This window comes from Perna viridis, chromosome 2 (genome assembly GCF_037379345.1).
Source record: "Perna viridis isolate PV_CMFRI_1.1 ecotype Kerala chromosome 2, ASM3737934v1, whole genome shotgun sequence".
Lineage (NCBI taxonomy): Eukaryota > Metazoa > Mollusca > Bivalvia > Mytilida > Mytilidae > Perna > Perna viridis.
In genome coordinates this window covers 17,391,155-17,417,504 of record NC_142446.1, presented here as the reverse complement: position 1 = coordinate 17,417,504, position 26,350 = coordinate 17,391,155, and the positions used below count along the sequence as shown (strand labels likewise).

The 26,350-nt window shown below is 32.6% G+C and overlaps 1 protein-coding gene across 1 annotated transcript in view; it reads right to left on the bottom strand.

Annotated features, from left to right (window-relative positions):
- LOC148623869 (echinoderm microtubule-associated protein-like 6) overlaps window positions 1-26,350 on the bottom strand; it is a 49,713-nt gene that overhangs the window by 5,672 nt on the left and 17,691 nt on the right. The window contains exons 13-33 of the mRNA XM_088566122.1: window positions 26,044-26,149; window positions 25,380-25,473; window positions 24,751-24,851; window positions 24,080-24,282; window positions 23,610-23,849; window positions 23,107-23,308; window positions 22,421-22,513; window positions 21,032-21,163; window positions 17,622-17,887; window positions 16,351-16,552; window positions 16,055-16,175; window positions 15,790-15,886; window positions 15,069-15,198; window positions 13,049-13,315; window positions 5,950-6,170; window positions 5,606-5,763; window positions 4,875-4,992; window positions 3,496-3,684; window positions 2,855-3,024; window positions 1,936-2,098; window positions 1,604-1,707 (exon numbers count right to left, since the gene is read on the bottom strand). Coding sequence (XP_088422248.1) covers window positions 1,604-1,707; window positions 1,936-2,098; window positions 2,855-3,024; window positions 3,496-3,684; window positions 4,875-4,992; window positions 5,606-5,763; window positions 5,950-6,170; window positions 13,049-13,315; window positions 15,069-15,198; window positions 15,790-15,886; window positions 16,055-16,175; window positions 16,351-16,552; window positions 17,622-17,887; window positions 21,032-21,163; window positions 22,421-22,513; window positions 23,107-23,308; window positions 23,610-23,849; window positions 24,080-24,282; window positions 24,751-24,851; window positions 25,380-25,473; window positions 26,044-26,149 — 3,377 coding nt within the window. The remainder of the gene's footprint in view (window positions 1-1,603; window positions 1,708-1,935; window positions 2,099-2,854; window positions 3,025-3,495; window positions 3,685-4,874; window positions 4,993-5,605; window positions 5,764-5,949; window positions 6,171-13,048; window positions 13,316-15,068; window positions 15,199-15,789; window positions 15,887-16,054; window positions 16,176-16,350; window positions 16,553-17,621; window positions 17,888-21,031; window positions 21,164-22,420; window positions 22,514-23,106; window positions 23,309-23,609; window positions 23,850-24,079; window positions 24,283-24,750; window positions 24,852-25,379; window positions 25,474-26,043; window positions 26,150-26,350) is intronic.

Below are 26,350 nucleotides of genomic sequence, written 5' to 3'. Positions count from 1 at the left end.
AAGGATTTTTGTAGTGTATTCCTCTCATGGCAAAGTTAACAAGATCTTCAAGTAGTTTAAAGCTATTTCAAGAAACTTTTCATTTTGCCATGGCTTCATCTTAAGGCTAAAAACCACTAATTCCACTTCCCATAGGCTTCTATGCTAATTTCACAATATTCAATGGCTTCTCTGGACTTTACCTTAACTTTAACCTGCAGATGACTATATATCAGCATGATTCTACATATGTCAGCTCACAACCCTCAGAATGGCATGTGGGGTTAGCAGACTTGCAGTGCAGTACTGGTCACCGGAAGTGAAGGGTCTATAAATAGCATGGGAAATCCCAGTGTTTTCACAAGATAGGGGTATATTTAAAAATCATTATGGAGATTAGGCTTCACATCACAAGAAGCAAAATGCACCTATAAAATGTACAGAAATGTTTTTCCTTTCAGAAACTCTTTAAATTTTTAAAATAAGATGAGAACTTTTTTCACAGCACTATGAGGAACAGGGGTAATTTCTGCGTAGGACTATTTTTGCGTACGTTCCAAATGCTCATTGGTTGAATTGGTGGTCTGTAACCAAGATTAAAAAACATCTAACAATTTGTAAATTCAAAAGCCCATAATGAAATAAAGGCATCAGTCAATTAGAGCATATCAAACACCAAACTGTAACCTTACTAGATACATATGTATACAAACTTTAACCTTACTAGATACATATGTATACAAACTGTAACCTTACTAGATACATATGTATACAAAGTATAAGCCTAACATCAGCAAGCATTTAAAACAAATTGAAGAATCAAGTCTTGATCTTAAGTTTTGTCAAAAATTATTGTGGCTTGACAAAATTTAAAATGATAACCCATCACTTTACACTTATATACCAAACATCATCTCAGTACCTTGAAACCTAAGAAGAAAAGTCTGGAAAAGCATTATGTACAAGTAATCTACTACATCCAAGGCAAGCACGAAGTTACACAAGTTGTCGTGCTATGCATATCCCAATTTGTACAGGAAGTATCAGAGAGTAACCAAAATTGCTTAAAACATATGCCTCAACTATATGAAGCTACACACTAATTGAAATCAATCTCTCCATTGAGTGCCAGATCATTGTGACAGAAATTGGACAGTAGGATGGACGAGGTGATTTCAATATACCACTCACTCGTTGAGAGGGGGTATAATAATTTTGTCCCATTGAACCAGAACCAATAATAAACTTGATCTGTAACTCACTGTAATACTCCCACTTAAAAAAATCATTTCAATAAAGCAACACATGGATGGAAAAGTGTTATTTTTATAAAATATACTAAGTCCAAGGTCCATATTTTCACCGCAAAATCACTGAAGCATCTCTAAAATGTAAACTTGATCTACAACTCATTGAAATACTCTCACATAAAAAATATTTCAATTTCTGTATGCATAGAAAAGGTGTAAAAAAAACGTGTCAGACTGACATAGCGCAGAACTAAAGTTCCCTTTTAAAATGTTGGTGGGAGACTAAAAACATTAAATACAAGAGCGTTTAAGTTTTACAGCAATAGGCATCATATATCTTTGTTATTAGATAATAAATAAAAATATGATCCTACCTTGTCCATGCTGCCCAAGTGATTTTATCAACTATCTCTGGTTTTTCTATTCGGGCTCCACTTGGTACTGCAAATACCCTGTGTGTATAGTCTCCTGAACTCACCTAAAATGAATCAACCAAATAGGAGAACTACATAGACAATTTACTGATAAATCAGTTCTGCTTTTTATTTGTGTTGATTTATCTGACATTAAATTACATGTACTTCACATGAGCATTTTGTTATTCAATATTCTATACCATAACAAGATAGCTACCTGTTGCCATATGTCCCCTATCAAGGCAAATTAAGTTTGTGGCAGGGGACAGAAAAGTTGACAATACACTTACTCTAATGTATTTACTATCAGCTGAGAAATCCATTTGTATAACAAAACTAGGTATTCCTTTACAGTACCCAGCTCTCTGTAGCGAGGGTCCCTGAGACAGGTCATAAATATCTACAGTATTCTCTTCTGACCCAACAGCAAGGTATTTACCATCTAAACTGAATCTGAAAATGTCATGATAATGAGACAAGCAGTATGTCAGAGAAATAGTTTACTAATTAATTGTTGTTGGTTTATAGTATATGATACTTATATGTATCAATTAATAAATATGTTTGGGCTAGCTATTCATAGATTTCATTTAATTTTTGAGGGAATTAATAGTTCGTGGAAAAAAGACATTGAATACTTAAATTGTGCTTCAATAGTATGTTTTAAAATGTGACAGACAAAAAGTTTATGTACATCTCAGTTAAACTAAGCAATTCATATACAAATATACATGCACAATAAATATGTTGGTGGAGTCCTGTGTCCCGCTTTCATCTCCCCAGCTTCTACAAGTTATTTCTAAATTTTTTTTATTCTTACTTGGAAAAAGGTAAAAACCTGAGTATGCAGACCATCACTATTAGTGTGGTAAAAACACTGAGATATCATAACTCATTAAATGATATTTTAAAACAATTGATTTACAGTAATAATCAAGGGGTAACAGGATGATATGACTTTCTGACACTATAAGAGAGTTGAACAACTCCATGACTCAATATTTAAGAAATTTTATCTTCATGGAGATCATTGTTTTATGATTTCTAACTTCCAATGATAATGACAAAACTGGTACCCAACAAATAATATGAAACCAAAGTAATATGAAGAGTGTCAAGAGTAACTGACTGAAAATTCATTTCCAATATAAGATAAACAAGTGAAAATCAACTTGACAGATTTCTGAAGAAGTCTAATACAACACTTACTTAACATCATTAATGGCACCAGATCTATCTCTTCTCTTGCCCCACAACTTCATACCAGTAACAGTCAACACCATGACTTCACCATTCCTCAGACCAACAGCTACCATCTCACCATCTGAGCTGAAGGAAGCTGACTTAGCTGACCCTACATCTAATCTCCCTACCATTGACTAGGAACAAAAACAACAGTTTCAAATTATCACAGGAATACTGATCTGATCCTGCATCTAGCCCAAGCAACACAAAACTAAAATAATACTGAGAATATTCTTGACTTCCATGGTAACTCCAGTCAGTCTTTGAAATTATTATGTCACAACCACTTCAGAATTTTCTCAGTAATTTCAAGTTTTATGGCACCCAGGTCTAATCTCCCAACCACTGACTGGGAACAAAAAAACAGTTTCAACATATCACAGGGACATTGAGCTACAACTGGACTATTTAGTTATAACCAGCTTAATATCAACACTTTTGATTTGTAAAATGTTCAAAATCTATTGTAACTTAATCATTTTTCTTTCTTTCAGATTTTAACACAGTTATGTCATGGATTATTTCCATGATTCACTTCTACACGTATGTATACATATATTCATTCATGATGTGTCTAGGAAGCTATATAACAGTGTAAACAATACCTTGTTGGTAAGATCCCAAAGTCTAACTGTTCCATCAAAACTAGCTGTGATAAACCTAGGTACTGCTGGATGACTATCAAGTCCCCATAGCTCACCCTCGCCATGTGCAGATAATAGTACTTGAATATGACCGTCCTTCTCTCCAATCTCTATCACTGAATTCATCTTTGTTCCAACTAATAGTTTACCCTGAATAAATACATCAATATGAGTTGTTACACTACTTCAGTTTGGTTAGTTCCCTTTGTTCAAGTTCAGTTTTTGTGTAACACATGACTATGTACTATGATGACAATGGATGTTTAATCAAAACTCAACCATTCAGTACCTTTGATATCAATGCATTCTACTTAAGAGATTCTATACCTTTTAAGAAGCTTTCTATTCAGACTCACTCTGTAATGCATAACTTGTAGTGAACATCTTTACAAAAAATAGAAAATATGTCAAGGTAACTTAATGTAAAAACTTTAAAACAATAACACAACCTGAGGAAATTCATGACACTAATGCAGGTAACCATAACAATGTTAGAAACTCATTAAAGAATAGAATGCTTCTCAGTGTGTAGCTTGATATGACTGCAGAGGTTGAACCCTGAACAGTTTGGACAAGTATGGACACATTCAAGCTTGATACAGGTCTGAATCTTGATTGTGATTAAATACTTGACACGAATCAAAGTGGCCCCCATTTGCTCAATAACCAGAACTCCCAAAATCAATCCCAGCCTTTATTTTGTAGTATGATACCATGTGCGACAATTTCGAGGAGATCCATTCACAACTACCGGTACTTAAGTTATTGTTTAGACATGATGAAAATGCTCGTTTCTGACCCCTTTTTTGGCCCCAAACTCAGTTCATGTAACAACCCCAAAAATCAATCCAAGCCTTCATTTAGTGGTATGGCACCATGTGGTACAATATCAAAGCAATATTTAAGAGTTCCATTCACTTATAGTTAAGTTATTGTTCAAATATCAGGAAAATCCTTGCTTTTGACCACTTTTTTGGCCCTTAATTCCTAAATGGTTCAAGTCACTACCCCAAAAATGAGTCAAATTGTTCCTATCATGGTATGGCACTATGTGGTATAGTTTCATAAAGATCTAAACACTTACACTCAAGTTATTGTTCAGACATAAAATATCTATGGACGACTTAAAAAATGACAGCATGATATCATTACACAGCCACAAATTTGTACATATGAATAAATCAAGTCTTCCAGATGATCTTAATTTTCAACCATGCTACATGAGAGAACAATTAATGGGAAATGATGGTAATGTAATTAAAATTCATCAATATTTTCATTCAGTTTGTCAACAATTTAATACTGTTGTTGTCAATGTACAACAAGATAATTAAGGGTACCTTTGTTCTACAAACAGATTTAACAACATCTGTAGCAGCTCCAGGTTCATGTAATGGAAAGGCCCTTCTTCTCTTCATTTCTTGGTCCCAAAGTTTCACTGGTCCATTGTCTTTCGATCTATAGCAATACACAAAAACAATTAATTCATGTACTTATATAATGAATTAGTATTAGTTGTTTTTTTTTTTTTTAATTTTGCTTCACAGAACTGATTCCAAAGATTTTTAAACATTCTTTAAAAAATCATTATTGCCATATATACTTGAGTATAAGTTGATCTGCCATCAGTTCCCCAATTTCAGTAAAAATAAAATATGGAACCTGCCTTGACTCCCTCATAAGTTTGACTGAATTCTGACAGGTACATTGCTAAAATCCTTTCATTTCAATGTGTATGTGATAATTAAATAAATAGTGTAATTATTCTTTGTTTATGCATATTTTGGTACAATAAAACTAGTTTATACCCGTGAATAATGATTCAGAAAGTAAATGATAACAACTCACTGTTTAAAGTGTTCAAGATGATATAAGTATAAAAATGTGCCCTTATTTGAATATTTTTAGCCCATAACCCAGATTTTGCCTGTCATTGCTACCATTCCTAGAAAATCATAATTTACTCCATAAAACTTTACTTATAGGCAAGTATATACAGTCATTGTTGAAGATGTAACCTTTCCTGCAAAAATACTACAAATAAAACACACTGAAACTGCTCTGTACTTACGGAGGATCTTTTCCACCAGTGACAATGAATCCATCCCTCAAAGTGGTAAACATAGAAAATACAGGACCAGAATGAGCTTTAGGTACAAGTCTAACTAAAGTTGTCTCTTGCCATACGTAAACATCACCACTCATCGCACCAGTGTAAGTCAAGTTATTCTACAATACATAATAATATGTCAAATCTGAATTGAATTATAAATGTCTATTATTTCCTACTAGTAACTAACATACAAATAAGTAGCAGAACTTAAACTTTCATGTATAAAAGTTTTTTGCATCATCTACACACACCATTGTGTACACATTGTCATTGTACATTACCGTCAATCAAAAGAAACTTACAGCCCCAAAAGCCACACAGAGCATGGTTTGCATCTTTTTAGTAGAAGCACCTGTCCCAGCACTGGTGAGGATTCCTTTCTTCCCTGTTAGCTCATTACCAGTTACTGACCAGAACTTAACATGCTTAACTCCAACAGATACAAACTGACTGTCTGAATCTGGCCTGAACTCAGCACTAAATATTCTCTGTGAGTGGCCCAACACACTGGCTACTTTTGAACCTTAAAATAAGATAAACTAATCATTTTTGTGGAAAATAATGGATCATCTATTAAATAAGTGATAAAACCATATTGGTTTAACTGAATTAAGCACTACTTATACACAAAAAGCATTTAGGCCACAATTTTTTAATTTGTTGGTTTACGGATTTTGACTGGATGAAATCAGGTCAGTTGGCTGAAAAAAAATAAAAATTTAATGGGAACCAAAAATACATATCTATTTTATATTTTAAATAAAATTTTATTTTTTATTTTCAAAGATTCCATTATCTAACCTGGCATAGTTTAGAAGTGGGATTCTAATCTACTGTATACACTTACACATCATTTATAAACACAAATTCTCCTTCCAATTTTTTTAAATTTCCAATAGATTCAATGTGCAATACTTAAACAATGTCAATTTCCTCTAATTTTTTTGTATCTATAGCCTTCCATACAATTAGGTTAAAATAAATGTGGTAAAAAGGGACCAAAAAGTTAAGTTACAATCAAAGTGGAAATTTAAGTTTAAAAACCGGATAAAAATCATGTACCTGTACTGTTAAATTTATCACTGAGTATTGTTTTGGTGTTAACAAGTTAATGTGTTACAGAAAAAAAAAAACCTACTAAGAACAGGAAGAATTCAGGGGCAGAAAATCGAGTATTCTGACAGATTTCATTAAAATGAAAATAAAAAAAAAATTTTTGTTTACAATTGTTGTCTATTTTCATATAAAAATTACACTGAGAGATTACATAACATTTTTAAAAACTTTAAAAAATTAAATTGACTAATGGATTTTAAATCTAAAAAATCGGTTAAAAACTAGTAATTTGTCATTAATTGGAAGGCCATGAATACCAGAGACAGATATATACAAAAATATGTGTGTTATATGTCTCTGTTGAAACTTAACTTTTTTCACTATGATTTCCCCCTAAAATTATCCTGTGATTTAAAAAAATGTTTTATAACATTTTAACAAGAGGCTCCCAGGAGCCTACATTGCTCATCTGGTTAAAGTTTGTCTTTCAAGAGTAATAAATTTAACAAGATGTTCAACAATTTTGACTCAAGAAGACTTTGGTAGAACTTAAAGGATCATTTCAGCAATTCAAAGTTTCTTTCTATCTATTATAGGTTTCAAGATATTGGCTGAAAACTTTAAGGCAATAACTCTTACAAAGAGTTGCCTGACAACTTTGATCCCTGAAGACTTTTGAAGACCTTATAATAAGGATCATTTCAGCAATTGAAAGAGTTTGGCTAAACTTAACGGTTTTGAGATATATGCAAAAAACTACTGTCTGACCCCTATGTTCTAATTTTAGTAACGGCGGCCATGTTTTTCGACGAATCATAAATCCCCGCATCAGTTCTATGCAAGATACCCCAAGAAATATTCATACCAAATTTGGTCTCAATTGGTCAAGTAGTGTCAGAGTGTCAGAGGAAAACATTTTTGAAAGAAATAACATTAACAAGAGGCTCCCTGGAGCCTGAATCGCTCACCTGGTTGAATTTTGCCTTTCAAGGGCAATAAATTAAACAAGAAGTTGTCCAACAATTTTGACGTATGAAAACTTTGATAGGACTTATCATAAGGATCATTTCAGTAAATGAAAGTCTAAATCTATCATAGTTTTCAAGACCTTGGCTGAAAACTAAAAAAAAAAAACCTGTCATTTTCCCCTGTCAAGGGCAATAACTCTAATAAGAAAGCATCTGACAAATTTTATGCTTGAAGACTTTTGTAGTCCTAAAAATAAGGATCAATTCAGTTATTGAAAGAATTTGGCTAAACCTAACCGTTTTGGAGATATATGCGAAAAACTACTGTCTGACCCTTATAGTTTATTTTTAGTAACAGTGGCCATGTTTTTTTGACGGATCAAATATCCCCACATAAGTTCTATGCAGGATACCCCAAGGAACATTCATACCAAGGTTGGTTCCAATTCGTCAGGTAGTGTCAGAGGAGAAGATTTTTGAAAGAAATAACAAAAAATAACAAAAACTTTGAAAAAGGGCAATAACTCCAACATGGCTTAATAGGGTCTCACTAACCACTTCCGGGTCAAATGGCCACCCCCCTATGTAGTACCAAAAACACACTGAACCTAGACATATGCATTGTAAGTGCATTATTTGTGTGTATTATGATTAAAAGTAGTCAAAATAAAGCTGAGAATGTGTACTTTAAAATCATATATGTAATTAACTACAAAAGTGTATGAATATTGTTTACATGTGTGAGTAATTTGCCTCCATGCTGTCAGTTAGCAGAACAGGTAAAAATGTGGATTTTCAGTATTATTTATTCAAGTAAATTTTGTGAAGAATTTCTACTATGATCGTACCATTAGCATAATGATTTTGGAAGCCTTATTTTCCAAGCTTCGCAACGGTATGCAGCTTTAAGATGTCATTTGTCCTGGGAATTCACAGTGAGACTTTGAAAATTACTTTTTTAACATGTAAAGTAATGGAAACGTTAGAAGTGGTTAGTGAGACCATAAATTAAATTATGGCATATTTCAGAGAAATGCATAATTTGAGGAAAATTGCCTTTCCTGGTCATTATTTCCATTTTCCCATAAAATCAGTATAGTGATATTGGTAATCTGGCTATATTTTAAGATGTGCATTGTGCAAGGTAATTTAAAAAACACCATAGCAACAAGATTTTTATCAGTAACAGTGACTCATAACTTGACGTCATCCATGAAATACACAACGTCACTGCTTGGGATATTCAAAGTACTCAAATAGTCACACAGCACAGACTAAGAATCACACAGTAATGAAATAGGTATGATATAAATTGTTGAAATCTGTTCTTTTTTCATAATGATAAATGATATTTACTATTACAACTTCTTGAATTATCATAGGTATCAATTTGGTGTGACAAGTTAGTTAAAATTGTAATTTTTTAGTAATTTAGGGAAAATATCACTGAGGGGCATGATATAAAAATGACCATTTCTTTGTAGTCCTATGTCTTATTTTGATAGTTTTGGTCTTATTAGACTCACAATACCACAAGCTTTCATAAAATGTAAAAACAGAAAAACATAAAAACTCATAAAATGTTTTTAAGGTCTCACTAACCACTTCCGGGTCAAATGGCCACCCCCCTATGTAGTACCAAAAACACACTGAACCTAGACATATGCATTGTAAGTGCATTATTTGTGTGTATTATGATTAAAAGTAGTCAAAATAAAGCTGAGAATGTGTACTTTAAAATCATATATGTAATTAACTACAAAAGTGTATGAATATTGTTTACATGTGTGAGTAATTTGCCTCCATGCTGTCAGTTAGCAGAACAGGTAAAAATGTGGATTTTCAGTATTATTTATTCAAGTAAATTTTGTGAAGAATATCTACTATGATCGTACCATTAGCATAATGATTTTGGAAGCCTTATTTTCCAAGCTTCGCAACGGTATGCAGCTTTAAGATGTCATTTGTCCTGGGAATTCACAGTGAGACTTTGAAAATTACTTTTTTAACATGTAAAGTAATGGAAACGTTAGAAGTGTTTAGTGAGACCATAAATTAAATTATGGCATATTTCAGAGAAATGCATAATTTGAGGAAAATTGCCTTTCCTGGTCATTATTTCCATTTTCCCATAAAATCAGTATAGTGATATTGGTAATCTGGCTATATTTTAAGATGTGCATTGTGCAAGGTAATTTAAAAAACACCATAGCAACAAGATTTTTATCAGTAACAGTGACTCATAACTTGACGTCATCCATGAAATACACAACGTCACTGCTTGGGATATTCAAAGTACTCAAATAGTCACACAGCACAGACTAAGAATCACACAGTAATGAAATAGGTATGATATAAATTGTTGAAATCTGTTCTTTTTTCATAATGATAAATGATATTTACTATTACAACTTCTTGAATTATCATAGGTATCAATTTGGTGTGACAAGTTAGTTAAAATTGTAATTTTTTAGTAATTTAGGGAAAATATCACTGAGGGGCATGATATAAAAATGACCATTTCTTTGTAGTCCTATGTCTGATTTTGATAGTTTTGGTCTTATTAGACTCACAATACCACAAGCTTTCATAAAATGTAAAAACAGAAAAACATAAAAACTCATAAAATGTTTTTAAGGTCTCACTAACCACTTCCGGGTCAAATGGCCACCCCCCTATGTAGTACCAAAAACACACTGAACCTAGACATATGCATTGTAAGTGCATTATTTGTGTGTATTATGATTAAAAGTAGTCAAAATAAAGCTGAGAATGTGTACTTTAAAATCATATATGTAATTAACTACAAAAGTGTATGAATATTGTTTACATGTGTGAGTAATTTGCCTCCATGCTGTCAGTTAGCAGAACAGGTAAAAATGTGGATTTTCAGTATTATTTATTCAAGTAAATTTTGTGAAGAATTTCTACTATGATCGTACCATTAGCATAATGATTTTGGAAGCCTTATTTTCCAAGCTTCGCAACGGTATGCAGCTTTAAGATGTCATTTGTCCTGGGAATTCACAGTGAGACTTTGAAAATTACTTTTTTAACATGTAAAGTAATGGAAACGTTAGAAGTGGTTAGTGAGACCTAGATTAAAATGAAAATTTGACCACAGATAGATCTCATCATGCTGAACACTTTTACTCCTGTCAGATTTTGGCTTAACCTAACCGTTTTGGAGATATATGCAAAAAACTACTGTCTGACCCCTTTGTTCTATTTTTAGTAATGTGGCCATGTTTTTTGATGGATCAAAAATCCCCACATAAGTTCTATGCAGGATACACCAAGGAACATTCATACCAAGTTTGGTTCCAATTAGTCCAGTAGTTTCAGAGAAGAAGAGTTTTGAAAAATTGTAACGACGACGAAGGACACCAAATGATGGCAATAGCTCACATAGCCTACGGCCAGGTGAGCTAAAAATAGCAAAGATTGTTGAACAAGGGCAATAACTCCAACATGGCTTAGGTCTCACATACCACTTCCGGGTCAAATGGCCACCCCCCTATGTAGTACCAAAAACACACTGAACCTAGACATATGCATTGTAAGTGCATTATTTGTGTGTATTATGATTAAAAGTAGTCAAAATGAAGCTGAGAATGTGTACTTTAAAATCATATATGTAATTAACTACAAAAGTGTATGAATATTGTTTACATGTGTGAGTAATTTGCCTCAATGCTGTCAGTTAGCAGAACAGGTAAAAATGTGGATTTTCAGTATTATTTATTCAAGTAAATTTTGTGAAGAATTTCTACTATCATCGTACCATTAGCATAATGATTTTGGAAGCCATATTTTCCAAGCCTCGCAACGGTATGCAACTTTAAGATGTCATTTGTCCTGGGAATTCACAGTGAGACTTTGAAAATTACTTTTTTAACATGTAAAGTAATGGAAACGTTAGAAGTGGTTAGTGAGACCTTAACGGATTAAAACCAAAACTTGATCAGATGTAGATCTTATCATGCTGAAGACTTTTACCTGAGTTAGAATTACCTAAACCTAACGGTTTTGGAGATATATGTGAAGAACTGCTGTCTGACTCCTATGTTCTATTTTTAGTAACAGCGGCCATGTTTTTCGACAAATCAAAAATCACCACATCATTTCTTTACTAAAGACCCCAAGGAACATTTATACCAAGTTTGGTTCTAATCAGTGAAGTAGTTTCAGAGGAGAAGTTTTGTAGAATTGTTAATGACAAGTGATGGCAACAGCTCACATGGCCTCCATTATTATGGAGGGCGAAATGGTCTTCAGAAAAAAAAGACAACAAATTATGTTTTAACTGAATTTTCTCAATTGTTTTATAAACTTGTTTCATAAACTCTCTTGCATTTTCATAGCATAGATTTTCCTGCCAATTATCTCCCCTTTATTTATCTGCTTCCTGCTGAGAAGAAAAACAAACCCACCAGGTATTTAAGCTCTTAAATCATTCACAAGAACTGTTTTTTATTTCAATTAAATGTATTTTGATTTTATTATCTCTAGCCAGTATTAACTTGTTTCCCAAACTACCAAAACCCTGGAAATGATTTTACTGAAGTGGTGAAATTTATACAGCCATTCGTTTGATCTTCGATCTTCCCACTGACTTTGCTTTGTGAAGCTGTTGAATGAACCAACCTAGAAGCAGGCATTATCTGTAACTTAACTTTAAAAAGTAGATGTTACAATTTTGCACTTGCAAATTTTTTTTGTAGTCGGTGGCAGTTAAAATAATAATTGGAAAACTGAAATTGCAATTTTATTTTATTTTCTCCTAGGTGGAAAAATCGGGTCGGCGGATCTGTAAACCAACAAAGTAAAAAAACTGTGGCCTTAGAAGGAAAGAAAACTTAAATTACATCCAACAGATGAAATTCAAAATTTGACTTCAAATCTGTTTATCTTGAAATTAAAAAAAAAATTTTAATCCTCCAAAAGGACAAAGCCAAAAAACTATACCATACTAAAATTTTATAGTATCAACATTTTAAACACAATTTCAAGAAATAATTTCAGCAAAATAATACTATAAGACAATGATCTTTAAGGATGGTCACTGGTCATGTTCAGCTGTTTTTGTCAGATTTCCGAACTCCTCTGGTTTTATCCATTTCATAGCATTTATATTTTTTGCACATTAAATTTTGGGAAGTTTTTATGAAGTCCTTGTTATTTCTTCAGCGTTTAATAGATAAATCCTATTAAGACAAAACCTGTGGAAAATCTATGAAATCCTTTTCCCTGCCTAAATTTGAAATCCTTATATCTAAAAAACAAGCACACTGACCCATCTATTTTTTTCTTCTTTTATTGTTCTAGTGTGAGAGACCTCAAAATATTTGATAATGAATTAATAGTAAGGTTCTACCTTCTTGCCACCTCCAAACAGCGATGTTATTGTCCAGGCCTACTGACAACAAAAACTTTCCAGAGCATGAAAAATCTAATGAGCACACTCCACGGTTATGACAACCACGTAATATAGACTTAGTTTCCTTGGTAACAGCATCCCATACATGTATAGATGGGGGATTTCCAATCTGTCCAGTAGCTATAATATTGCGTAGTTTTGGATACTGGTTGACAGTTAGACAAATTATGTCATCAGTATGTTTTAAATAGAAACTCTGTTGACCTGAAAAACAATTCTGATAATTACATATCTAAATTTAAATAATTGGTTTGCTTTAACATTTGATTAATAAAAGTTAAAGAAAAACTTTTACAAAGGTCCATCTATGAAGGGAGTGTCAGCAACAGTCTGAAACATGAATGGCTCAAAATTGTTTTGTCAAAAATGTTGTTACAAAGCGTTTATTTGAACTTATAATATGGGTGCAGAGCAGGAGTTCTCAGAAAACTGTGACCAAAATTATGTCATGTTCACCATTTTCATACACCCTTATTACAGGATATCGTAATCCATCCATCCAACAATTATACCATAACTCAAAAAGGCTTTCGTGCATATTTTTGGTTCAATATTTGTCATCATATATGAAATCTCTTTTTTTTGTTTTTTGACTTTCTGACTTTCAAAATTAAGAAAGGAGAGATGATATCCATGGGCTGCTCTGGCTTCCAAATTTCTGTCACCAGAAAAACTGCCAGCTGCCAATTTTTTTCGCTATTTTTCCAAAATTAAAGCCAAAATGGGTGCCAAAAATTATTCTAATTTTTTTTATTTGTTATCTTTGTCAATTCATCAAATAAACTCCTTCAAACATGACATACATGTACCCAAGATTCACTCTGCATGTATAAAGCAGGGTTTTAGCTCGTCTTAGTCAGGATCTAGATACATTAGTCACATAAATGCAAAATAATAAAGTACTACTCTAGAAGCATGTGTTTTATTTCTATCAAGGACTTTATATTACTATGTCCATATAGTCACTGATTTTAAAACATGTTGACCTTTGTCCTTTGTGATCTAATTAAATTTATCTTCAACTATAATTTGAATTTTTTTATTTATAAATTTTCAAGAACTTGATTCTTTTTTCAAGAGATAACATTTCTAGAAAACTATAAACATGGACCATGAATTGTGTCCCTTTATCTCTTGTTCTCTTGTACGCCTGCTTGAGACTTAATGCCTTCAGTATTTCCCTAATTAGATTTTGGGAATCCCCATTCTATTCGTTTACCGATTTTCCGCCAAAAAAGTCACATGGCAAAATTGTAAACAAATGTCATCCATTTTCTTTCATCAATTCTTGCATTTCGAGGTGTTTTAGACGCTTTCTAATGGGATAATCATTGTTAATTACATTTAATTTATTCTTTTTCTGTTTCTAAATGTATCATATGGTTTAAGAGGGCTGTAAAGCTAATGTATGTAGCCATGAGTACATGGACAAGATAGTGTTTACCTTTGACCAGATGGTGAGAGTTTTGATTGGCTCAGTAATATATTTACATCTGATTGACACCTCCTATGAGGATATTGAGAGTCACGGTCACCTGGTCTAATTACCTTTGATTAGCTTCATTCGTAATTAACTCTCACCAGGTGTCAACACAATTGTTTAATTGGAGAAAATATCCGTTGCTGACAGACTTCATATCAATTTTAACATACAAAACTTAGGCACCAAGAAAATCGCAAACTGGTTATTTTTGTTGCCAGATCAAATAAAAAATCGCAAATTGCAATATTGGTGAAGCCCATCGTGAACCCTGGATATGTGCTTTAGCCTCGCTATTATGTAGAAAGTCTTAGTCTTGATATGTACACCATACCTATTCTCGTTATATTATTCTTGTCAAACAGGAAGTTGACATGAATATGAAGAAAACAATTCAGAAAACCTTTAACCCACCTTGTTAAATTATTTAACTTTATGGACAGAAACTACCAGACTGAACTTTTGTCAAGACCATACCTGTAGATAAATTCTGTACAATCCCAGCCCCTGCAGCATGGAACACTATATCAGTACCATCATTGACATAGTATAAATTGTTTCTTGTGTCAAAACCTCGGTAACCATACACAAAATCTAGTTTCAAATCCTGAAATTGTTAAAACAGGAGTCAAAGTAAAACTTAAAATAATGTATAATCTTTAAATACTATCCATTTGAAAATAGTATAGGCAATCAAGGTGCAGAAAAATAGTATAGGCGATCAAGGTGCAGAAAAATCTACAAAACGAACAATGATCTATAAACATATTTTTAAGTACATGTATATAGTTCTTTCTCAAAAATGATAACTCTTGCAAAATGCCAATTTCATACACAACCTTTATAATTTGTAAGAAATGACAAACTACAACTGTTAACGGATTCTGAATAAAAGTGAATTTGTGGATTTTTGACATGCATGCATCAACCCCTGTCTGTTGTTAATAAAGACTTCTACTTAACAGAGAAATGTAGAATTATACATGAAAGTGACCAGTCATGTCTACCATTAGGCATAAACAAAAAACAAATAACCTTCTGAATAAAAAACAAAAAACCAAACATTTTGTATAAGGTTAGATTAAACAGTGTAGTACTCTCTTCTTGTTTTATTGTGTCTATTTGGTTATTATTCTGGGTTTATAAGACTATTTAAAACAAGCCAGCAAAAAAAAGATTAAATGTAGTATTTACATACTGTAACTTGTGTCATTTTCTTCCTCTTTGACCCTGAAGATGGTGGCTCTGACCTTCTGACTTTTGGAGGTTCTGGAGCATTTCTACTCACACTTGGTCTGAAAAAGAGCAAACAAACCCTGATTGCTCCAATCAAAAATACAGATTTATTACTGAGAGTGAAATGTTTTAGACCAAATAATCCATTTACACAATATGAGGCCTTATTTTTATCCTTTGATAATTCAATATAAAAGGAAGGTTTACTATATGAAAACCAAACTTACTTTGCCTTCTCAATAGTCTCCTGTAAATGAGGTTTAACTCCCTCCTTTTCACGGATAGGATTTGCATAAATCTTTGAGGCATAATCCATGTTCTTTTCTCTTTCTACATCACTATCATAACCTGTGGATTGTAACATAATAGTGTTTAATTTCATGACTGTATGGACATACACAAAAATAACCATTCTCCATTAATAGTCAAAATTCTCTTGAGAGCCAATTTATTTCAAAAAGTGGCTTAAATAAAGATTTGCATTTTTTCAACAAATAAAAAGTAGGAATTAACATCAAAATACCTCCTTCTTCTTCCGAATCTGTATCAGAATCATCACTTTCTCCATGAACAAAATGTTTATCCTCTGGTGATGAACAATTCCATATCATAACTGCGGTATCTGCCCCACCAGTTGATATCAACTTCCTGTCACTTGATGTCCATCGTACATTGGTAACATGGGCACTGTGTCCTACATATTTCTTGTGTTTAGCAAATTTGCCCTGTAAATTCCAAGTTTGTTATTGTTTTAAACATTACATTAAAACTATTAACAGTATTTCATAACAATAAATAAAATGCTTCACAAGGTGCAGCTTGATATGAACCAAGAGGTTGAACCTGAACTGTAGGGCAAGTATGAACACAAAAGAGGCCTCCTTTTGTCCTTTATTCCTAATGGTTGCAGTCACAAGCCAACAATCAAGCCAAATCTTTTTTGGGTTGTATGGCACCTTGCGGTACAATTTCAAAGCGATCCATTCTTAAGTTCTAAACTGGTTCTAATTCACTACCCCAAAATCAATACCAGTCTTCCTTTTATGATATGGCACCTTGTGGTACAATTTCAAAGTGATCAATTTATTTATGCTTCTTGTCCAGACATCATGAAAATATCTGTTCCTAGTCATATTTTGGCACCTAATCCTAAACAGTACAAACCAAACCCAGCTTTTTCTGGTATGGCACCTTATGGTACGTTGTCCTAAAGATCTTTAGTGACACTTGATCAGTATCAAAAAAATTGTGAATGTACTATTGTTTGTGGGGTACCAATTTTTGTGGTTTACGTGGATGAGCCAGACCACGAAATGTGGCTCCCTACGAAGTTTTCCATTAATGTGTATATAGAAAACCTCAAAACCTTGAATTCAAGAATCTACATGTTTATCTTCCCTAATCCACGAACTTGTGTATTTTCCATAATCCACGAAATTGTGTATAATCCATGAACTTGTGTTTCTTCCCTAATCCAAGAACTTGTGTACCTTTCCCTAATCCATGAACCTTAAAGTACTTTCACAGTATTCCATTTACTCTTTGACTTAGTTTTTGTAAGTGGGAAATTCTAATAATAATAAAATTTACTGCTGATTTTATGTCAGTTTAAGGACTCTTTTAACTGATAATCAAGAAAGAAAATCATAGAAAACAATATTATGATATTGAGAACACAGACAAAAACAAGAAAATATGTTGATTCAAAGCAGTAACATATCAGTTTAACATAAAGTAAAAGAGAACTATACATGAAATGTATCATGGTAAACCAAATATTATTGACAGACTGACCTTGATAGGATAAACAAATAGTTTCACAAAACCGAAGTCATCTCCTGTGGCTAAGAGCTGTTTATCTTTGGTTAAACTTGTGGCATTAACATCAGTTATGTCACTTTTAGGAGGCCACATTCCTTCACAAGTATCCCCTAATACACTTGTCCATGTTGACCAATCAAATCTCTCTATTTCTTGTTTTCGTAGAGTAATTCTTGTTCCTCTCGGTGCCTCAAAAAACAATTGTTCTTTTGCACCAGAATTCACCATCAACACTTTTCCTGATAATAAACAAGGCATTAAACCACATTTTGTTCTTGTTATGAATGAACTTACATCCTGTAAATGTCCTGTATCATTAAAATTTCAACATCCTTCCAATTCTTAATACATTGAAGTTGCTTTGGTATCTGAAAACTCAATTTATGTCAAATTTGCAAATATTTGTTAATGGCCGTTGTAAGCCAAATAAGGCAATTAAGTATAGCTATGTACAAAAACTAAACATTATATAGTGACATAAACTAAAGTCTGGTATATTTTTTTTGTGAATCGTTGTTTGGGCACCTGGCTGATTTATAGAAATACCCATTCATAAAAATATATTTAGCAAATATGGCAATAAAATGCATAGGTCTGAAGTAAACACTTAGTCTACAAATAAATAAAAAAAAAAAACCCTCTCAGACCAATACATGTCTGGACCTTTGCCACTGTAATTTCTTTGTCAGTACATATATGTCTTTAATATGTACATAACATAAATCAAGTTAAAAAACTACACTGGGCCTTAATTGAAATATTGATTGTTTGCTATAACCTGACTGACCCTCACAAATCTGTGACTGACAAAATTTTATTAATCCTAAATCAGAGATATTTTATTTTAGTATAATTCATGATCTGGAAAGTTTGACAGGTCCACATCCGGTGCAGATTTGACTTCCGATCAAGATCAACTACACGCTTCTGTCCCGCATTCTTAATCTCTGTCATATCAAGTATTTCGGGTGTCAGGTTTCATCAACCACATGGGTTTTTCACGATCACCTGAAAACCAGGACAAAAACAAAGATCCTGGTTGTTAACAGATTGTTCAGGTTTAACATTAGATGCACATAGGATGACATCTTCAATGATTAATCCCTTTTGGGATTATTCAGTGATGTGATCGATGATGATGAAATAATGAAGAAAACTGATATTGTGACAGTCATGATTTTAATAAAAACAGGACAGAAACATTCGAACCAATATCTGTTGTGAAAAACTTTGACAGTAACTTAAGTATGTTGTCTTCTCCATAAACAGAGACTCTAAACATGATACAGGTGAAGGTGTTTCAAACACAACTGTCAATAGAATTGATATAAATATTGTGTTCATGCAGAACATGAATCAGCAGTCACAGATACGAAAACAAAAACCCTCCAAAACTGAGAAAAGATATAGAGAAAGTGAATGGTTGGCACTACTTATAAATAAATATATCCTTCATAAACCTATCTGTAATTGCAATGAGTATGCTTCTTTAGGATACGGGGGCTGCCCCACTCATTGCAATACTTCTTTCTCAAACAAAACCTAACTTATGTGGCCTGTTTGACCTTTTAGGTGACTTTGTATGTTCCCCAAAATATATATGAAATCCGAGGATGGCATACCTATGTTTGAAGGTTCCAGGAGTCACTTAGGTAGTTAAATTTCCCCCCCTGAACTTATTCATTCTCTCCTCTATACTGAGTTCCAACCACCTTTTATCAAGTTTTCTGTCTTTGTCTTCATTACCAGAAGGAGTAAGTAGTTCCAATTCCCATCTCATCATTCCACCTTTCTGTCCCTTTTCTCATTGCCTCCCACCTTACTCACTCTCAAATCCCTACCTGTCTAACCCTGGGTTTCAACGCCAGCTCAGTAAATAGTAAGTACCATTCCATGCCAGACCATTCAGAGGTTAGAAAATTGTCTGTCAAGGGCAGCCCAAAACTATTTAGCATAATTTTATTACTGAAATACAAACACTTCCATTTTATGATATATTGGATTTCCAAAATCTAAATTTATACCATAATCTACTAAAGATGTCCCCCCACTTCATGTGGTCCTACCACTTTGCATTAACTGCAAGACCCAAGGCAAATCAATTGTGAAAAGAAATCTCCCAAAATAACTTGACATATTAGAAATAAGTACAAATGTATATGTCACTGTTTGTTCTTGAATCCAGTTTTATTTATTTAATTTTGTTGTGACTTGGCCAAAGATTTGTCATATTCAGTTTTTGTTGTTGCCCAATAATGATATAGATATGAGATTGTGTAAAGGCAAAGACGGTTACAAATATTCACACTGGGAGACATCGAGTCATTTTTTATAAAAACATTAAACCTGGCACCCTGCATAAATTATCATTTCCACAGGTAATTCTACCTATAATTAAAATGAAACCCCACTGCCTAAGGTTTATTGTTTAAGTGTCTCCAATCCCAGTTTGGACATTTCAGGAATAGCCATCGTCAATTTCTAAATACATTCTAGTCAGTGTTTATTACATTTTTTGAATACATTCAAGTCAGTGTTTATTACAGGTTTTGAATACATTCTATTGACAGTGCTTATCACATTTTTTTAAATACAGTCTAGTCAATGTTGATTTATACTTTGTCTAATCATGAGCAGTTTTGATAGATCAGAATTTTCTGTCTTTTTTTGTTTTAAATGATTTGACATTGTAGTCAATGTTCATGTTACCATTGCTAATAATTAGGTCACATCATAAAATGTTTCTTCAAAATTTGTCTTCTGATTCAATGTATACACAACATTTCTCAATGCTGAAAAAATAAAATATTTTCCCTACCACAACCTTCAAGGTACAGTCGGGTTATAATAAACAAACAATATTTTAAGGCTGGCCTTGTGGGTTACAAATTTACATATGTAATGTCCTATTCATAGCATATACACCACTGAAAAATGGCTAAGTTCAATATGCTAATAATGTAAGAAAAAAAATTCATACAGGGTGCACAACTTCAATTTGGATATAATTACTGTGCTAAATTCAAGTAATATTACTATAATACTTTACACAAAGTGGGTATTGTTCACAACATAAAGTGACAACAATGGTTTAGTTAACATGATCAAAACGCAGGAAAAAAATAATTAAACTAAATTTCTCCATTTTTGGATCTGCAAATCTTCAATATATATATAATAACTCTGAAAAGTTTGAATAATATTGCTTAAATACTTTTTGAATTACAGATTACACAACTGAGTACCCATTAATGTGAGGGACAAATGGATGCACAGATGGAAAGACAGAAAGGGGTGACTATTGTCACAGTTAAGAAGCAGGTAAAAAATATGGCTTGGATTACACTATAACACAGCTAACTATGCTTACTATATAAACTTACCATTTTTATCCCAGTCAATGTGAGTGATATAACTAGAAGCTCCTTTACATGTACCTACACGTTTCTGAGCAATGACATTGTATATATCTACAAAGTTGTCATGAGATGCTACTGCCAGGTACTTCCCAGCCTCTATAAACAAAAATGGCGACAAATATCTTACACTTGTTGAAAAAGATATCTACAAACTTTTTGTTTTTAGATGGATTAGATTCATGGATATTGGATATCTCTCATAGAAAAACTATTTGTTCCATGAGGTATTGTACGGGATTTGTAGAAATTATTTTAAAAACATGTAAATGTATATAGTCTTGTAGACAATAAAAAAATTACTATACTACACATCATTTTTAAATAAATAATAAATTATAATAATGCAAAATTATGTATAAGTGTTTCAGTTCACAAGGAAATGCATTTGCACATGCTTAAAAGTAAATTTACTCTTAGCAAAAACCAAGTGTAAATTTACACATTGCGTTAATTTGTGAGCAAATGCATTCACACGGACAAAGGAATAGGGGTGACAAAGGCTCGCATAGCCTCAAATTTAACTGAAAATTAATCATTAAGTGTTGTAAGGCTTAATTGTGAATTTGGGGACTTAAATCCTTAAAAAATGAGAAAACACAAGACTTCTAATAATTTTTTTTCATTAAAAGGACAAAGGAATAGATTGCAATGACTAAAATTCATAAGTTCTGTCAATTTTGTACTTTTTGGTCAATTTGTCATGGAAATGGTGTCCACACCCAAGAAACAACTACAAGTATATACTTTTCACATATCTTAAACAATTTAATAATAAATATAAGTTGTTTCATAGAAAAAAAGAAACTTAGAAAATCAAGGAGTGATATCAAAGGAAAAATGTTAGAAGTAAAGCATACTTTAACACATGTATATTCAAAGGTGTAGGGGCATTAAGTTATGAATATCACCAAAAAATATCAACTTTGTAATAACCTAAGAGTTGTTTATAACATAGTAAAATTTACAAATATAATGAAAAATAAGGTTTTTTTTTTCTTTTACATCCAGAAAACTATGTCCACACCCAAGAAACAAATTAATATTTTCATATATAATGAACTTTGTTATAATGAATGTATTCACTAAATATGAAGTTGTTTCTTGGATGTGGACACCATTTCCTTGCCAACAAAATGACCAAAAAGTACAAACTTTGCAGATTATCTTTCTTTCAATGCAAGAATTATCAGAAGTCTTTATGTTTTCTCATTTGTCATGGATTCAAGTTATGAAACTCACAATTAAATCATTCAACATTTTATGATTATTTTTCAGCTGAATTTTCGTCCAATAAGACCCTTTATCGGCCTTTCTCCTTTCAAACAATTTGAATAAATCAAAATCAATAAGTACCTGGTGACCATCGAATATCTGATATCTCTTCCTTTCTGTGATGAAATGATACTACATCCTCTAAAGTTTCAGTCTTCATAACAACAAAACTACCTATAAAGTATTAGATTAAAAAAATTAAACTAGAGCATTTCCAAAAATCTGTTTTTATGTACAATGACCTAAACCTTGCATTACTGACCTAAAATCAACTAGAAATATTCATGCACATCTATATAAACCTTCCTACTACTGATAATTTCAAGTGCCTGCTTTTTATTCAGTATAATTAGGAAATATTTATCTACTAAAAGAATTAGCAGGGATTGACACTAACTTTTTTATCTTGGTTGCCACCCGGGCTCCTAAGTTAAAAAATCTAGGAGCCCAGAAAAAAAGTTAGGCGCCCAGAAAATTTTTCAGAATATTAGTTTAATGTGTAATTGTTTGAAAATACATTTCTTTTCAAGAGATTTTTAAAGTATTATGGAATAAACTATTTGTACGCAAAATTCATCCAGTTGCGATTTCCGGTATGCCTAAAAACCGGAAAACAAACCCGACCACGTACCAAAATTACGGTCGCCACTCGGACGACAAACAATGGTTATTATCGTCGCCCAGCAAAAATTTAAGTCGCCACGGGCGACTGGGCAACTGTTAGTGTCAATCCCTGATTAGAAAAAAAAATATATCAAAATTCATACCATCTTTGAGACCCACAGCAATATGTTTGCCATCAGGGGAGAAGGTTATACATCTGCCAGCTTGTTTCATTTTCTTGACATTCATCATTTTGTGTTCATCTGCTATATTCCACAACCTTATTGTCTTGTCATCACTGGTAGTAGCACACATATCCTGTGTTGGATGAACAGCCAGACCCCATAACTCACCTTCCATGTGTCCCTGTTAATATAATCATCAACTTAGATGCACATCCTTATGCTTAAAAAGTTATAAAAGTGTAAATTTCCTGTCCAGTTTTTAGCACTTTTATAAAAGTTAAATTGAATTCCAGCTTTTAAAACTTGTCAAGTAGAAATGCATTTTAAATAAAGAAACACTTTTTTGTTATAAATAGTCATGTTTATTTCATTTTATATTTACCATTGATGCCAAAAGTTTTTTTTACCCTTTTAAAGTTTTTAAAAGGCTTTAAAAGGTTTAAAAACATTTTTTGTAATTTTTATGATTGATCAAAATATACCTGAGTAAGTACAGACAGAGGTCCTGCTTTATCTATCTCTATTATCTCTCCATTTCTTGTACCAACTAGTATTTTGCCATGGCCCAGGACAATAGCTCTCACTGTAGGAGAGTCAGCCATCAACATTCCTTTGGATTCTGGAGATAAAGATTCCTTCTTTATAGAGTAAGTTTTCAGACATTGCTCAAACTGGTCATTCCATAAACCTACAATTCCATCTTTTCCACCAGTTACGAAGCCCTGAGAAACAAATGACAAAAGAACAGTATAAAACAGACCAAATGATCCTAAAATGTAAGTCAATTTATAACCTAACTCCAACAGAATCTTTTTATATAGTTTTTCACACTAATACTTATTGTGAACATATTAGTTCTTATTAAACCCAAAGTAATTTTTTTAAGATCTGAAAAAAATTCCAACAAAAGTGAATACAGTGTTACCTTCATGATGATAAGACATTAACATACCTTGTCAAGTGAGTGCATGGCAAACAATGGTCCTTCATGAGCCTTGACAGTTTTCTGTAGAGTATTACCATTCCATATAAATACGTTACCATCACTACCACCAGAGTAACACACATCAGCTGATTTACCATAGGATACACACAACATATCACACAGTTTGGCAATATTACCTAAGGTACCCCTCACTGAGGTAAATCCTCCTCCTACAGAAGACAGTAGCAAAGTATAACAGTTTGCCAATACTACATAAGGTACCTCTCACTGAGGTTAATCCTCCTCCTACAGAAAACAGGAGCAATGTATAACACAGTTTGGCAATATTACTTAAGGTACCTCTCACTGAGGTAAATCCTCCTCCTACAGAAGACAGGACCAATGTATAACACAGTTTGGCAATATTACCTATGGTACCTCTCACTGAGGTAAATCCTCCTACAGAAGACACGGGCGATGTATAACACTGATAAATGAATAAAACACTGGATATATTTATCTGTGTGAAATGATAAATCTAGTAACAGTGTAAATAACATATTGTCTTGAATGAAATTGTATACAAAACCCTCTGATTATTCATTGAATGCATGATTTTATGTAAACAAAATTTGTAGTTTGATATTTAAAAAAGTAAAGAAAAATTAAGGCGTATTCAAGAATTACTTATAACATACCTGTCTGAGTCCAGAATTTGATATGCTTTACTCCTACTGTCACAAGTTTGTTAGTCTCAAATGGATTCCACTTAATTACAAATATTTTATCTTTGTGACCTCTGTAATTAACAACATTCAATAAGCAAGAAAGTAAAAAAGTACAATATCACCAATTCAATTACGGAAGAATGCTTACTCACCCTCAGCCCCATCCAATTATTTAATAGCATAAAAGGCATAAATGCCATCAAAATAATATTTGTTTATTTTTTAAGTTGTCCAAGAGTTTTATGGAAGCAGTATTTGGTACACATTTGATCATTATCCATTGAGGAATATAGGCATGAGAGCACTTACAAAACAAATTCTGAATTAATTTAGGTTTGCAAGGGATATAACAATCACAATGTGAACAGTCATCATTGGTTTTCAAGCTTGACTGGGAAATTTATGATAGCAACCTTTGGTATGTATTGATCAAAATCCATTGAGAAAGATATAGGTGTAAAAACACTTACAGGACAGACAATATAATACTTCCTGCAGCAGGGGAAAACATTTTTGTTTATAATATTACAATAATAATCTATACAAGTAAATTCTAAATGATTAAAAGATAGTTAAATAGTTAAAAGTCTTATAAACACCTTGTAGAAGCAAGTTTCTCTCCTTTTCTCCAGTCCCAGACAACAATAAGATGGTTATCATCAAGTCCAACTGAGGCAAGTTTCTTACCATCACCTGTAAAACACAGGTATCTTAAATACGTCCCAAGTATTTTATGAAAAAATAAACAAAATTAAAGAGGTCATGTAACAAGAACAAAAATATAAAGTTTTTGCTATTGCAGACATCATATTGCATGAGCTTTTGAGCGCAAAATTATACTCTTCAAGGGATAATACTCACCAATATATATGCAATAACCCTTTTATTATAAAAGAATAAATATTTCAGACATCCTCATATGCTTGTATAGATACAATGCAAATTATTACGCAGCGTTTTCCATGTTAGGTTCGGACCAAGACCACTTCTTCCTCTTCTTTTTAATATAAAGATATAGGTAAACAGATATAGGTAAACATACAGCCTTTAATTAAACCCCTGCCTGATGGGTATGGGAACTGTTACTTAGTCTCCTCTAAGAAACAATATGTTTTTTTTATCTAATACAAACAAATATTGCTTTGACATTCACTAAATACAAAGATAACCAACAATGTGCACACTGGCATATATAAATATATATGATTTACCAATGCAGCCTTACATACTTCTTTCCTGTTTTTAAAGGGAATCATAACCTACCTGAAAAGTCTACGGCACACACACCCCTCTGATGTTGACCTTTGAGCACTGACAGAGTTTTCATTGTTTCTGTATCCCAGATATGTATTGTTCCATCTCTGCCAACCTAAAATAAATAGATGCAACTATCTTAAGAAATATCTTAGTAAATATCTATAAAATTTTAATAACATTCAGTAATATTGCAGTATAACTGAGCTCTTAAGTCAAGCAATAAATGCTATATTATTAATCAAAATCAAACTTATATAACATTCAACTAAGTAAATATCTTAAAGTTAAGCAAAACTTGAATTAATTTCACCAT